This window comes from Schistocerca piceifrons, chromosome 7, assembly GCF_021461385.2.
Source record: "Schistocerca piceifrons isolate TAMUIC-IGC-003096 chromosome 7, iqSchPice1.1, whole genome shotgun sequence".
In the NCBI taxonomy this organism is placed as follows: Eukaryota; Metazoa; Arthropoda; class Insecta; order Orthoptera; family Acrididae; genus Schistocerca; species Schistocerca piceifrons.
Genome location: NC_060144.1, coordinates 103,191,691 through 103,207,555, shown reverse-complemented (window position 1 = coordinate 103,207,555; position 15,865 = coordinate 103,191,691). Strand labels below are relative to the sequence as shown.

Here is a 15,865-nt window from a genome sequence, read left to right as displayed (position 1 = left end):
TAAGCCAGCCACATTCTGGCCACAATTATTTCACTTTTGAAGGTCAGATCTGTAAACAAATTTGTGGTACTGCCATGGGCACTTGGATGGCACCATCCTATGCCAACTTACTATTGGTCCATCTGGAGAAATCCTTCCTTTTCGGTCAACACCTAAAACCCCTTGTTTGTTTCAGATCCACTGATGACTTTTTCGTGATGTGGACTTGTTCTTTCCTCCATAATCTCAATATGTACTCACAAATCCAATTCATCTGATCCCGCTCAACTCAAAAAGCCACCTTCCTAAATGCCAGTCAGATGGCTTGACAAATACCTCTGTTCATATCAAGCCCATCACCTTGCCACCCATGGACATTGCATCTGCAGTGGAAAGCAGGAGTTGCTGAAATATACTGATAACCGTACCAGATCCTATATTGATTGATAGTATCCTGTCCAGATCATCCATAAACATATCTACTTCTTGCTCTGACACCAGTAAACCTGTTAACCAGCCACCAACCAGCACTCCTCTGATCACCCAGTATCAACTTGGCCTTGAAAATGTCAACCACATCCTTCACCGGGGCCTTGACTGCCTCTCATTGTGCCCTGGGATATGACGAACTCCTACCCAAATCATCCAAAATAGTGTTCCACTGCCCTCACAAACTACAGAATATCCTAGTCCATCCTTATGATAGCCCTGTTCCCCATCCTGCACCCCATGGGTCATTCCCTTGTGATTGGCCCAGGTGTAAGATGTGCCCCATACAACCACTCACTCACCAGCTCCTACTGCATTTCCGACCCAATAAAAAATGGGGCCACCTGTGAAAGCAACCAAGTTATCTATCAGCTCTGCTGCAATTACTGTACAGAATTTTCTGTAGGCACAACATGTAACAAAGTTTCTATTCATACAAATGGCAGCCATCTAACTGTGGCAAACCACTAACTAGACCATGCAGTTGCCAAACAAGCTGCACACCACAACATAAATGACTTCAACAACCGCTTTACTTCACAGTCCTTGTGGATACTTCATTCCAGCATAGCTATATCTGAACTACGCAAGCTGCAATTGTCTCTCCAGCATTGCATACAATTTCACAATCCCATTGGCCTAAACGTCTGCTAACCTGTTCCCCACTGCCACACCTCTTCTGTGTTCACCATCGCTTCTCCATCCAGATCATGTACTTGAACTGCCTTCTTCCATCACTCTTTCTCTCCCCTACCTCCCCCTCTCCTCTCCATGTCAACATTCTCTCCCCCCCCTTTTCCTCCCCTCCCTCTCCCTCTTCACCTTCCTCTCCTGTTTTCTCCCTTACCTTCTCCTATTTCCACATCTCTATTCCTCTTATGTGCCCTATCGTTTCATCTTGTTGTGCAGCCACTGAGTCATCTGTCAAAAGATCTAGCTCACTCTACCCCCATACCCCCTCCTTGTCTTGTGCATTCTTCTCTACTGTCTCCCGTCCTCCATCAGGCCAGGATATTGATTTCAATAGTCTCAATAAACAATAATCAGTAATCAGTCTCATCTCGGCTGCAGAAGTGTGCGTGCGTGCGTGCGTGCGTGCGTGCGTGCGTGCGTGCGTGCGTGTGCATGCATTTGCGTATGTACCTTCCCTTATTTTACGTATTATCTTACAGTATGAAGATTATGCTCTGCTTTTTAAGGATGTGTGTGCTGTTTGCACCCTAAATTGATAGTCTTTGTTGTGTTAATACACTTGCATTTTAATGGTAACATTTATACCATTAGTTACGCCTGGGAGTAATAATCTGATAACAGTGATTTTAATTTAAGATTTCATTGTACCAGTGTTCCTGTTTTAAATATTTTAACCATATTTATCTTACAGTGTTTCAATGAAAGTGCTAAAAACCACAGTCTTGATTGCCCCAGAGAGTTCTCAAGCACTGTCTTTAATAAACTTGACTTATTCGAACAGTGCTTTTTTGCAGAGCACCTGCAGCTCTCAAACGGAATATGCCCAACTGCTGGTGTAATTAATGGCTCAATGGTTTGTAACTCACTGAATATTAAACAAGACTGTAAATTGGCATATGCATGAGCTCTCTCTCTCTCTCTCTCTCTCTCTCTCTCTCTCTCTCTCTCTCTCTCTGTCACACACATTCGCACACACACAATCAAGTTTACAAAGATTTTAGTCTTGTTTGCGTGCCTGTCTCTACTATTCAGTGAGTCATTACTTTCACTTCAAAATTTTTAACATTCTGTCATTTATTTCCATTACCATTTATACCATATAGTGAATAGTTGAGGATGGAAATACGAGCCCATCAGAATTTTGCAGAGGCATATAGAGTCCTGTAAAGATATTGTAGTTTGTATGTAGCTGATAATATTCAACAGTTCCATTACTTCAGACCATACTCCTGACACAGTGTCAGTTTATTTATTTCAGATTGGACTAGTTTTATGAAATGATAATTACAGCCTTATTTATTTGAAAGTGATTCGTGGGTATTAGATGTTAGGATGGCAGGAGCAGTCTGCAGGTGAACATAGTTAATTAACTAATTGCAAAAAGTGGAGACAGCTCTGAAGATTAATGTTTATGAATGCAGGAAGCAGGTGTCAGGACAGATATATTTACCCTGGCTGCTAAGGCAGTGGATGATGCAGTGTTCCACACTGAAATGTGGGCAACTACTTCATACAGAGCTTCCACTGTAATAAAACCCTGCACCCTCCACTTCCTGATGGAAGCTCTGTGAGCCTCTATTGGCATACACTGCACAGAGTCAGTGCGACTCTTGAACACTGGCTCAGATTGCATCATTTGTGACACACCCGAGTCTGCCATCTATTAGGAGAGTGTCAAAAGGTGATGTGATGTCTCCCATAACCCACCCTCCATGGCACAATATCTTTTCTATTCAACCTCTCACAATATCTCTAATCATATGCTCTGTAGTTCCTCCACACACCGACTGAGGGTCAGAGTTTCCCTCTCCCAGTTTATACACTGTGTGTCTTTCTTGATCATGTTAGTTTGTTCTTTTTAATCCTGCTGTCTTTCGTGTGGCATCTGCTTTGTACTTTTAAGTATTACACACTTTTCTTTGTACCTAAATTGACCGTTACTATGAATTTGTTGAATGATTCCATGCTGTATGAAAATGGTCCATCTAATTCCATTTCTGTGTTGTGAAGAAAGTTATATTTGCCTTATTTCTTTCAACACCTGCCAGTCAGAAAGGTGATAGTAAAATGTTATGGCACTGAGCTCATATTTCAGAGTAGCAGGTTTCAGAATTTCAGTTTTGCCAACCTGATTTGTTTTACATAGTTTCTGAAATCAGTTGGAACAAATAGTCTGGGCGATTTTCTTCCCCCCTTTCCCCATCCAAGCTTGTGCTTTTTATCTCTAAAGGTGTCAGTCTTCCAGAATGAATTTTTCAGTCTGCACTGCTAAGAAACTTCCTGGTACATTAAAATTGCATGCTGGACCAGGACTCGAATCTAGGACTTCTGCCTTTCACACGCAAGTGCTCTATTGCCTGAGGTACCCGAGCACAACTTGTGACCCATCCTCACTGTTTTACATCTGCAAGTTTTTCATCTCATGCCTTGTGAACTTCACAGTTCTCCTGTGTGACTTGTAGGACTAACACTACTGGAAGGTGAAGTTTGGAAGACAGGGGGTGAAGTACTGTTGAAAGTAACACTGTGAGGATGGATCATTAGTCATGCTCAGGTAGCTCAGATGGTAGAACACTTGCCTGTGGAAGGCAAAGGTCCCACGAAGTCCTGATCGGGCAAACAGTTTTAATCTGCCAGGAAGTTTCAATGTCAACTTTGTTGGAACATTGTACTGTGGCTTATTTTATTTCCTGTTTTGTAGTATAGTTCATTTTCAATTTAAATGTTCTTGTTTAAGAACTGTACTTTTAATGATTTAAAGTTTTTTACAGGCCTGGCTGCCATATTCATAATTTGTAATACATGGCTGAAAGCTGTGGATGTCTATGAGCGCGTTCTGAAGTTGAATGATGAATTTAAGGGAAAGCTGAGTGTTGATTCTCTTCAGGTAAGGGACAAAATAAATTTTTAATGTAAGGCAATATTTAATTTTGTTCAAAATTTTCATTGTTTGGACCAGTTTACTTATAAAATTGTATGTTCTTTTATATGAATCTATTGTAAAATTCTGCTTGTTCCGCCTTACTTTTTGCGACTGTGCAGAAAGTGCTTAAAATTAAACTGTAATGCAACATAAGGAACTGCCGGAGCGTTAGAAAAGTTACAGCCCACTTTTCTCACACACAGTGTCCTACAACCAGTATGTGTGGGTGATTAGATAGGTTCCACATTACTGGATTCCCGCCATTTGACACCGTACTGCACTATCAACTAACAGCCGAGATCCAGCCACACAGAATCTCTTTGCAGGCATGTGATTGCCTCAATGAATATTTAATTAAAAAGCCCAGCACATTATAATGGACCAGTATTGTTCCATGAAAGTCATGTCAAGTGTCCTTGAGGAAGAGTAATAGAAGAGGATGTGTTAATATACGTAAACAGTTTATCACATCAAATCAGCAGCACTTTGCTGATGATGCGTTGGTTACAGAAAGGTACTGTTGTTGGTCAGTTGTAAGGGAATGCAGAAAGACTTGGTGTAATGAATGATAGATCTCTTCGTAGAAAAGTTCTAGCAGAATGTAGATACTTTTGGATAAAAGGAGAGCACTCATCGAAAGTCAGAAGTGACACACACACACACACACACACACACACACACACACACACACACACACTCAGTCACTCACTCACACTTGCCCCTACGTGGTGCCAGCACCACCATATGCTGGTAAGTTTTCTTTTTTGTGTGTGCTATCGACAACTCAATGCTTCTGTTTTTCAGTGAGAGGTCTCCTATAATCCAAAAGTATCTAAATGTAAGATAATGCCTATAACAAACAGAGAGAATCTGTTAGTACCTTATTACTAGATTAGTTGCAAAGAACTGGAGGACACCACACATCACATTGTTGTCATCACCGTCATTCTGGTCTTCAATCCAAAGATTGGTTTGATTCAGCTCTGCACACCAGAGTATCCTGTGCAAGCCTCTTGATGCATGCATAACAATTGCAAGCTACATCTATTTGAATCTACTTGCTGTATTCAAGCCTTGGGGTCTCTCTACAATTGTTACCCCCGCATACTTCCTGTCATTACCAAATTGGCAGTACCTCGATGCCTCTAAAAAAATGGATCAGTTAGCTGGACATACTCAGTCAGGTAGTACCACAGATTTCTTTTTTACTCAGTTTTATTCAGTACTTCATCATCATTTGTTCGGTCCACCCATCTGATCTTCAACATTCCTTGTAGCCCTGCATTTCAAAAGCTTACATTCTGTCCTCATCTGAACCAATTTTTGTTTTCTTTCACTTTTGAATGGGGCTACACTGAAAACTAAATGCCTTCATAAAAGACTGTCTAACACTTACATTTATATTAGACGATATTAAATTTCTCTCTTTCAGAAATACTTTTCTTGCTATTGCCAGTCTGCATTTCATATCTCTCTGCAGTGTCAATAAACAATTATTTCACTGCCGCAGTACCAGAACTCATCTACACTAGCCCCTTTGTTCAAATAATTGAGGGTAACTTGCTAGGAAGTGATACAAAGTGGAATGAACATGTAAAGTCGGTATTAGCGAAGGTGAATGAAAGACTCGATCTGATTGGAAGGAGTCTGGCAAAGTGCGGTACATCTGGAAAGGAGACTGTGCAGATGGCACCAGTGTGACCACCTCTTTAGAGCACTGCACCAGCATTTGGAGTCCTCATCAAGCAGGTGAGCAAGCAGGTACAGAACACACTGGAAGGTGTGCTTTTAGGAGTGCAAAAGGTGTATATAACCCGTATGAAAGAGTAATACAGATGCTAGGTGAACTGTGGGAGAATGGTGGTGATGTTCTCATAAAACCTTGTCTGATAAACATAGAACTTTTATTCAAGGAAGACTGTGAAGCAGTTTTGCAACCACCTGATGTAGATGTAATGAAAATACGATGAGTGACACTAAGATGCATGCATGGGCATGTGGGCAGTTGTCTTTCCCTCTCTCAGTATGTATGCCACACTGTACTGTGGCTTGTAGATTGTATTTCTTGTTGTTTTTGTGTATGTAAAGTAGGAAAACAAACTGTTTACAAAGTAATGAACGAAATCCATGGTGTTGTAAATGTGCCAAGTTTGAGTTTACATTCTATCTTTTTGAATGTATGCCATTCATCTTCACTGGTGGTAAAAGCGGAGCAAGTAGAATCAGTCTTCACGTCCCTTGTTATATGCAGTAGTTTGATAATAATTGAATGAGTTTGCCTTGAGTAAATATGACAAATTTGGATGCATGATTTTTAAAAAAAATTACTATTAAAAGATACACCACATCATTGTATGCCAAGCTAAGTTTACTTTGGTAAGTAAGAGCAGCAGTATACTGCTTCTGTTTCATTATTAATTTTCATTCTGTGTCTTCCCAAACAATATCTTGTGGCCAGTTTTTAGTGGTGGCTGCTTGAAAGCTGTATTAATTTGTGTGATAGGCAGTGCAATGTCCTCCAATAATAACTTAAGAGTATCAGAAAATGCTAATCATGTTACAGTGATGTTCTCTTTTTTTGTTAACTGTTTTGTATTGGTCCTTAATGCCTTTTACTAAAAGAGTTTTCCCTTTCTGTATTGGTTTTGTATGGAAAACAATTATAAGGAAATGGGAACAAACTGTGCACTTCCCTGACTGTCTTTTTTACTTCAAGTAATTTTCTGGTCTCTTCAATGGACTTCATTTTTAGGCAATGTTTATAAATTTCACTGTTAATATAGGAAATGTTCTTTTGTCTGTAGTCATTTCTTTTTAAGAATATAATGAAATGTGCGCACGTGAATACTTAAATTTTCGCAAACATCAGTAATTTAAATATGAGAGAGCAGTGGATTTGCTTTGGTTCTTACGACCATGTTTTCTTCTAACTACTAAGTGCAAAGAAAAGTATGCCGCAGTATAAATTATTGTACATTTTCTTTTGCATACTTGATAATAACTGGCCATATATTGTTAGTTAGGGATGCAATTAAATTGCATGTGACATTGTCACTGGTAGACGACACCAATCTATGAAGTCTTCAAAAAGTTCATTATCCCAGCCTCGGATCACAAATTACCATAGCTGACAACTATTTTCAGTTCATCACCCTCTTCAGGTGAAGAAAGCGTTAATGAGCTGTACAAATTGAAAACCTCTAAATATCAACAAAGACAACCACATAATGCGTAACATCTGTGCTCAAGTTGACATAAACCACTTTTTTTCTTAAATAGAAGTTTGTCAGGAAACACTGTAGTACCAGCTGTATAGTACTGTACACACACTATCTTGCAAGGCAAACGTACTGTGTTTGCTTCTATAGTGTAAGGGAGCCTGATGAACTCAGCTTCTAGGAACTGAAGGTGCATGTACTATGTACAGAAAACCATTTACAGAAATTGGTGTAGAATTTAAATATTCTAGATAATAACCAGAATAATTTTATCATATGAATAAAAAATAATACAATACATCTAAAAACAAAGATGATGTAACTTACCAAACGAAAGCACTGGCATGTTGATGACACGCAAACATACATACAAAATTCAAGCTTTCGCAACCAACAGTTGCTTCATGAGGAAAGAGGGAAGGAGAGGGAAAGACGAAAGAATGTGGGTTTTAAGGGAGAGGGTAAGGAGTCATTCCAATCACGGGAGCGGAAAGACTGACCTTAGGGGGAATAAAGGACAGGCACACACACACACACACACACACACACACACACACACACACACACACACACACGCACATATCCATTCGCACATCCACAGACACAAGCAGACATTTGTAAAGGCAAAGAGTTTGGCAGAGATGTCAGTTGAGGTGGAAGTACAGAGGCAAAGATGTTGTTGAATGACAGGTGAGGTATGAGTGGCGGCAACTTGAAATTAGCGGAGGTTGAGGCCTGGTGGGTAACGGGAAGAGAGGATATACTGAAGGGATATATTGGAACTTGCCCTTCAGTATATCCTCTCTTCCCGTTACCCACCAGGTAAGTCTTTCCACTCCCAGGATTGGAATGACTCCTTACCCTCTCCCTTAAAACCTACATCCTTTCGTCTTTCCCTCTCCTTCCCTCTTTCCTGATGAAGCAACCGTTGGTTGCGAAAGCTTGAATTTTGTGTGTATGTGTTTGTGTTTGTTTGTGTGTGTATCAACATGCCAGCGCTTTCATTTGGTAAGTTACATCATCTTTGTTTTTAGATGTATTTTTCCCACGTGGAATGTTTCCCTCTGTTATATTCAAATAATGTAATATGTTCTAAATAACGTAAAATTTACACCCCATATAAATCTACATCCACATACATATCGTGCCAGCCCATATATGGGCACATGGCAGGGGGTACCTCGTACCACTGTTAATAATTTCCTGTCCTGTTCCATTTGCAAACAGTACAAGGGAAAAAATGACAGGCTATTTGCCTCTGCATGGTCTCTAATTTCTCTGTTTTGTCTCATGGTACTCACGTGAAGTGTGTGTTGGCGGTAGTAGAATCAGTCTGCAGTCACCTGGAAATGCCGGTTCTCTAAATTTTCTCAACAATGTTTGACTATTTGCTTTCCTTTCTACTGTCCTTACATTCTCATTCAACTTCACATCGCTGTGCAACATTATGCTTAGACATTTAATCAGTGTCACTGTGTCAAGCAGCATACCACTAATACCATGTCCAAAAGTTACAGCATTGTTCTCCCTACTCATCTGTATTAACTTATATTCTTCTACATTTAGAGCAAGCTGCCAGTCATCACACCAACTAGAAATTTTGTCTTAGTCACCCTATATCCTTCTACGCTCACTCAACGACGATATTTTACCGTGTACTACAGTGCCATCAGCAAAAAGTTGCAGACATTTACTCACCCCATCCTACAGATCATTTACATATGTAGAGAACAAGAGCAGTCGTATCACACTCCCCTGCGGCGCTCCTGATGACACCTTTGTCCCTGAGTAACACTCACTGTCCAGGACAATTTATTGAATTATATTACTTTAGAAGTCTTGGAGCCACTCACATATCTGGGAAACTATTCCATATGCTTGTACCTTTAACAGTCTATAGTGGGGCACCGTATCAAATACGAGGTTTGTCCACAAAGTAAGATCCGTTTGGTTATATAAAATAAATGTGTTCATATACAGAAAAAATATTTACTGTACAAAAATCTACAACTGTTAAACTACTTTTCTACATAGCTTCCGAAATTTTGTAGGCACTTGTCACAGTGTGGCACAAGTTTGTGTATGCCTTCTTCATAGATGGTTGCCGCCTGTATATTCAACCATGTGGTAACGTTCTTTCAGCTTGTCATCATCGTTGAAGTGTTGACCACCAAGGACAGATTTAAGAAGAGCTGAAGGTGACTAGGAGCGAGGTCCAGGCTTTACGGAGAATGATGAAACGCGTCTCAGTGAAATTCCCGTAAGAGTTGTTTGGTCACATTTGCCATGTGAGGTCGGCCATTGTCGTGGAAAAAAAACAACACCTTTTGACAGCAATCCTCGGCACTTGTTCTGTATTGCGCGGCGCAATTTCTTTATAGTCTCGCAGTAACCGTATGCATTGATTGTTTGGCCTTGTGGTAAGAAATCAATCATCAAAATGCCTTTTCTGTCCTAAAATATAGTGCATATGACTTTTTGAGGTGTCAAGATTTGCTTAGGCTTAACATTCGTTGGGGATGAAGTGTGTTTCAGGGGGGTTGTACGATACTTAAGTGTCATCCCCCGTGACTATCCGAGAAAGAAAACCATAGCCGTCTTCATTGTAGCATGTCAAAAACTGAAGTGAACTGCCCATATGTTGTTTTTTGTGTTGTTCAGTAAGAATTTTGGGTACCCAATGTGAGCAAAGTTTTCGAAATTTCCATTTTTCGGTAACAATTTCATGAATTAGTGATCATGAGATTTGCGGAACTTCCATAGCAAGGGCACTAAGTGTAAACTTACGGTTGTGCTTAATCTTCCCTTCAGTTGTGTGCACCAGTTCTTTCTTCAGTAGCCATAGACGGGCATCCACTTTGTTCTTCATCTTGCACTTGATCACATCCTTCGTTGACCAGTCTGACCCATCTTCTAACCATTGAATCACTCGTAGCATTTTGTCCGTAAACCTCACAGATTTGCTGATGAATTTCCTTTGGTTTAACTTTCTTTGCATTTAGAAAACGAATCATAAATCTGATTTCACACGCGGCGGCATTTTCAGTTACGGCTGACATTATAAAAAAGCACTACAAAGCATAAATGAAATTCCAAAACAGAGTCAGTAAATAACCCAAAGGGGTCCACAAATTAACAGTGAAAATATGTTTATCAAATGGCAAGAAATATCAGTAGCTTGAAAATAATATTGAGAGGTTCAATTAACACAGTTATATTTTGTCTGCTTTTGCACAGGTATCAGAAAAGTACAGATTCGTTTCAGTGGTTAGCACACGAGTGTACCAGCAGTGACGGGCAGACCTCAGACAGCATTTGCTTAGGCACTAACACTCGCTGGTCGGAATGTCTTTTGGCACGAAACACTGATTTACAAGCCAGGTTGAATAGGTGGTGTAGAGATGGAGTGATGTGGATGAGTCTTAAAACTTCATGAAGCATCTCGGTACAAGCATGTCACCATGTGGCATGTCCACTGTGGCCTGAGGCCTAACTTGATGTTGATGCTGCAAGGAGAAGATCAAGATTGAGAGTGAGGTTAGGTCGGTGGAAGGAACGCTAAGAACGAGCTATAGTCCTGTACCCACAGCTAGTCACCATAGAAGCCAGGTATCCATTCACACAACAGAACTGATAGATTTGGGCGAAAGTAAACATGCAAAGTCAGAAACTCATTTTAGCAGATGGTTGTAGCGAATGAGGAATGTGTGAAACTGCTTAGACAGATGTTCTGTGAAAGGCCGTCACACAGTCTGCCCCCTCTCCCTCTAGAACAAAGCTCGGATGGTGGCTAAGGTGAAGCCTGATGCTAGTGGAGGGTCATGTTGTATCAGCAGATAGGCCACAGTTTGTGGCTCGACACTGCAGGTGCCAGTCATGCTATGGAGGCAGACACTGGATGGCAGGACCACAGGTGTGATGTGGGGAGGTCAGCAGGTTGTCAGTAGTGCGACAGCGAGTGGTAGCAGAGTATCGGCAATGGGTGCAAGCAGCAAGTAAGCTGGTAACACATGGGGTAGTAGTGACAGCTGGATTGGCCTGATTCTGTTTCCAAAGCTAGGCACAAGGGAGTGGGCAGGCACTGGACACAGTTGTCAGCACAGAGCTGCAGAGGCCAGGGCACAGTGGCACTGCCAGCTGATTGCGAGAAGGGGTTGACAACCTGCTGGCCATGTTTGACAGTTAAAAGTGCACATGCTGGGCGCTGTGGACGTGAATCACTGTTGCCTCTGGAATGAGAATGGGTGAAGGTAGGTTCTGGGTACAGCAGTGGGAACACTTGAAATAACACTGTTATGGAAGTTGCGGAGGCTGTGATGCAGCATCAGGAGCGTAACCAGCTGTTTACAGTGGCAGAGATGAAATTGCTGCATCGGGCATAGGCTGCAGGAAAGGTAGAGGGCTAGACACTTGACCGTCCTGCCACAGGGGAGCTAGTGCTTGTGTTGTCTACAGCCAATAGGTCAATGGTGATGTCTGCATGGTATGGAGGGTGTTCTGAGCCATAGTGTGATAGGTAGGTGTCTTTGGGACTGTGATGTGAGTGCTTGGCCCAGTGGTGGTGGTGTCAGCGGCAGTGGCAACTGTGCCTATGGAGGTGCTGATGTCGGCAGTGGTATGGGCCTATTGTGTTTTAACAAAGATGGTAGTCTGGCCGGGTATTGTGAAATCAGGAAGTGTATAGACAGGCTGAAACGCTGGTAGGGATGCAGTGAAGATGCAGGATAAACATCTTGGAGCCCCCATCAGGAGCCAGTAGGGGCCGTAGTAATGCATACGAATGTGGTGGGGAGGTTCTGGTGAGCGTTGATACTTAGCATAATGTGAGTTCATGAAGCAAAGTTACTGTGAATGATTGCTCTGTGTTCAACATGGTAAGGGGGACCACAGGCAAGTCATGCAGTCCTGCAAGCTGGTGACGAACTCGGGGATAACGACATCCACAGGCACGTCGGCAGTCTGTAGGAAGTCACTTGGCACTGCTAGGGACTGGCCATACACAAGATCGGTGACAGACGTTTGAAGGTCAGTCTTGCGAGTGATGCAGAGACTAAGAATTACCAGCAGCAGGGCAGCAGTTCACTTGCTGTTGTGGCAGGCGAAGCCAGCCTCAAAGGTATGGTGGAGCCATTCCACCATGCCGATTGTAGCTGGATGGCCCCATAGAGGTCCGTTAGTGCACGAGAAAGGGCAGCCAAAATGGGCTATCCTCTTAAAGAGGCAGGCAGTGACTGCTGTGATAGTATTGAAGTTGGGTATTTGTATTTCCTCAAGCCAGCAGGTGAATTTGTCCATCATAGTGAAGAGGTAGCGGCAACCATCAGAGGAAGGTAGAGGGCTGACGATGTCCACGTGAATATGAGCAAAGTGATGCCTATACCTGCTTCACGTTGAAGAAAACAGCAAAACAAGTGGTGCATTTCATTGACCTCCCTGTATCATTGTTTGTGAACCATCGGCCGGCCATGTCAGGGAGCAGGCAGTAGTACCTGCTTAAGTTTGCTCTAACAATGGGATGTCAGCTATGGTGAAGGGCCATGGCAGGTATCAATATAGGCAAATGTTGAGGCCGCAATGGTGTATACTGTAGGTTATTCAGTGCAATCAGGAGGATGACAGAGGCTGTGCCATGGTCCCATCTTGGGAAGACAGAGAACTTGGAGCCATTGTTGATCAGGATTGGCATTGCAAAGCAGGTGTCACGGATGAACTAGCACTTGGAGATTGAGCAATAGCTGGGCACGCCTAATCCCAGTGGCTGTTCCTGTTTTTGTGCCAAGAGTAGGGCTCCTTACTGTTCTTAGTATCAGGGTGAAGTGCTAGTGGTACCAGCAGAGGCTGGCTGTGTCATGAGATGTGTCAGTAGGGTGGCTAGAGTTGTGGTGGCAGTAGCTGTTGTTGTGCTGGTGGCTGCGGCTGCACAGACGGCAACAGTTGGAATCAAAATGGGCCATGGTCACGTGCAGAGTTGTCACAATGTTGCTGAGGCAGTCAAGGCTGTCAATTACTCCCAGATGCTAGGCATTATGCTGCAGCCCAGCAGGGGGGGGGGGGGGGGGGGGTAGCAGCAGCCAATGACATAAGTGGCGAGGGAGAGTTCGCAGCAGGGTGGCTGACAGAATGGTGGCCAGCTGACTGTGACAGTTGGGGTTGAGGTTGGCGCAGTGACAGACAGGGAGACCAGCAAATCCTGCAACCTGTCAGTCTGTCAGTGAGTCTGGCAGTGTCAGTGAACAAGGGACCTTATTGGGGCTGGGAGGCGAGTTAGCCAGATATTGTATAGGAAATGGTCGGAGACCATAAGTGGTTCCATCAGGCTTCGAAGTTGGTGGTAGGAATTGCGAGGGTTGCTGATCCCCACACTGCTCAAGGGAAAGAAGGACCCCAACACACTGCATTTCAGACGATTTATGTTGTATTACAAGACAGTGCCAGTTTCTCGTAGCAGTCTCTGGCTTTGGATGACAAGATGATATCATCGACCTCTTATCACATATGTTAACTCTAGCCTGGCTCATCGCCATAACGAACGTGGTGGCATCCTGAGTGGTGCCATAGTCAGCAAGGATGGGGTTCACCAATGAAAACCACAGGTGCAGATCCTGCGGATTGAAGGGCAGTAGGTGAGCTGTAGCATGCCGTACAGAGTGGTGGCAGTAGCTGGAGACCTGACATCGAGCCCAGGATAAACGGTGGCAGCGGTATACATAGGGGCCGATGTGGGTGTTGGCATGGAGTCTGGCATGGGGTACTGGGCCACTGGTGGTTCCATCACCACAAGTTGTGCGTGCCAGTCAGTGTTGCAGCATTGTCATTCCACAAGGTGCACAATCGGCTCAGCAATTATGTTGTGTGGCGCTGGAGTGGCATCTGTTGGACCGGTGGCAGAAGGCGTGGTCGCTTGGATGCACAAGGGGGTGGGAAAACACACGCAAGAGAAATAGCTCATTATGCTAGTGTCTGTAGCACGGAAATGGAAGTTGCTGGTGGGAGGCGTGAGCCAAAAAGCACGCTAATGGGATGAGGTGGCCAACATGTTGTAATAGAAAATTAAATTGACTGAGGTTTTTGTTGGGACACCAGTTTAGGAATGTCTCCCTAGCTAACTTACAAAATTATTTACAAAATTGTGAAATAATACATAATGGGTACTGCACAAAAGGTAATTTCCACACATTGTTGAGAAACAGTACATTTATTAAATGACTAAACTACTACAAAAGAGAAACATGAAACTGTCTTAGAAAGTACAGCTATTAGAGAGAGTCACTAGCCAATGTGGTGGCACCATACAAAGGTGCAGCACGGTAGGAATAGCAGAAACCGAACCTCACCCCAAGTATCACCAGCACAACTCCAAATTTTAGTGATGTGAGGCACGGAATTAATCATCCCTTGTAGAAGAAATGGTCTGGACAAGATCACAGCCAAAGGCATGTGGTTAGCACACAAACATGCCTGTAGTGATGGGTGGATTTCACATAACACTCACTTCGGCATTAACACTTGCCAGTCAAAATGTCTTTTGGTGTGAAACATCGATTTACATGCCAGGCCATGTAGCAGATGTAGACACAGCATACTTGAGTCTTACAACCTAATGAGAAGCATCTTGAAATGAAGCATGTTGCCGCATGGTGCATCCATCGCGGCATGGGGCTTAAGCCGGTGGTGATGCTCGACATGCACTGGTAGCCAGCAACCGAAGAAGGCAGGCATCTAGTCACATGGCAGAATCAACACCTTGGGGCAGAAGGAAACACATGAATTAAGAAACTTACTGCCGTAGCAGATGGCGGTAGCGAGCTAGGAATATCCAAACTGCTAAGAGAAGTGTGCAGCGAAAGGCCAAGGTCACCATACATTATTTGCTGTCATTTTTCATCATCCCAGAAGCTTAAGAAAAAAGTACTAAAGACTTACTGTGTACCCAGCAAGCTTTTAGTAGAAGATACATAATGTAATAATTTTTCCTTCTCAGATCACTCTCAAAAAGGTGGGAAAGAAACAGTGGTGTAAGAAATCTTGTTTGTTTTTTATTGACCTGTATCACTCAGTTGCAACCACTCAAACATCTGATAGCTGCTGAATTGAAAGATATTTAACAATGAGTTCATGTCTCCAGCAAAGATCCAGCAACTAATGAAGCCTGTGAATATACATAATACTGTGTGGTTGAGGGTAGTTTCATGTCTGTCAGACTTTCCGCCCTATTGAACAGGGTTGTATAGAACATGGAAGATGTTTCTGCTTACACTATCCTGAAAAACCAGTTTTAGCGGAGCATGCATTGGAAAATGGACACCAAATTGCATTTGAAAATACTTCTGTTATTAAACGGACCAATGGATTGGCATAGAGTAGTACATGTACCAATAGAAATCAAAATACCGGATAACATTCTCAATAAAGACAGTGAATTGCATCTGAGTATGGCCTGGGATACTGTGATTGGGGTGTTGAAACAGGTGCCGGCGTTGTGCCATGAAAACATTGCCACATATGGTGCAGGACCAGGCACCAATCGCTTCACTGACGGTGGCACGGCTGTTTAAATATGGCA

The 15,865-nt window shown here is 42.8% G+C and overlaps 1 protein-coding gene across 1 annotated transcript in view; it reads left to right on the top strand.

The window, feature by feature from the left end:
* LOC124804966 (E3 ubiquitin-protein ligase SHPRH) overlaps nt 1-15,865 on the top strand; it is a 266,474-nt gene that overhangs the window by 164,099 nt on the left and 86,510 nt on the right. The window contains exon 12 of the mRNA XM_047265357.1: nt 3,933-4,048. Within this exon, the coding sequence (XP_047121313.1) occupies nt 3,933-4,048 (116 nt within the window). The remainder of the gene's footprint in view (nt 1-3,932; nt 4,049-15,865) is intronic.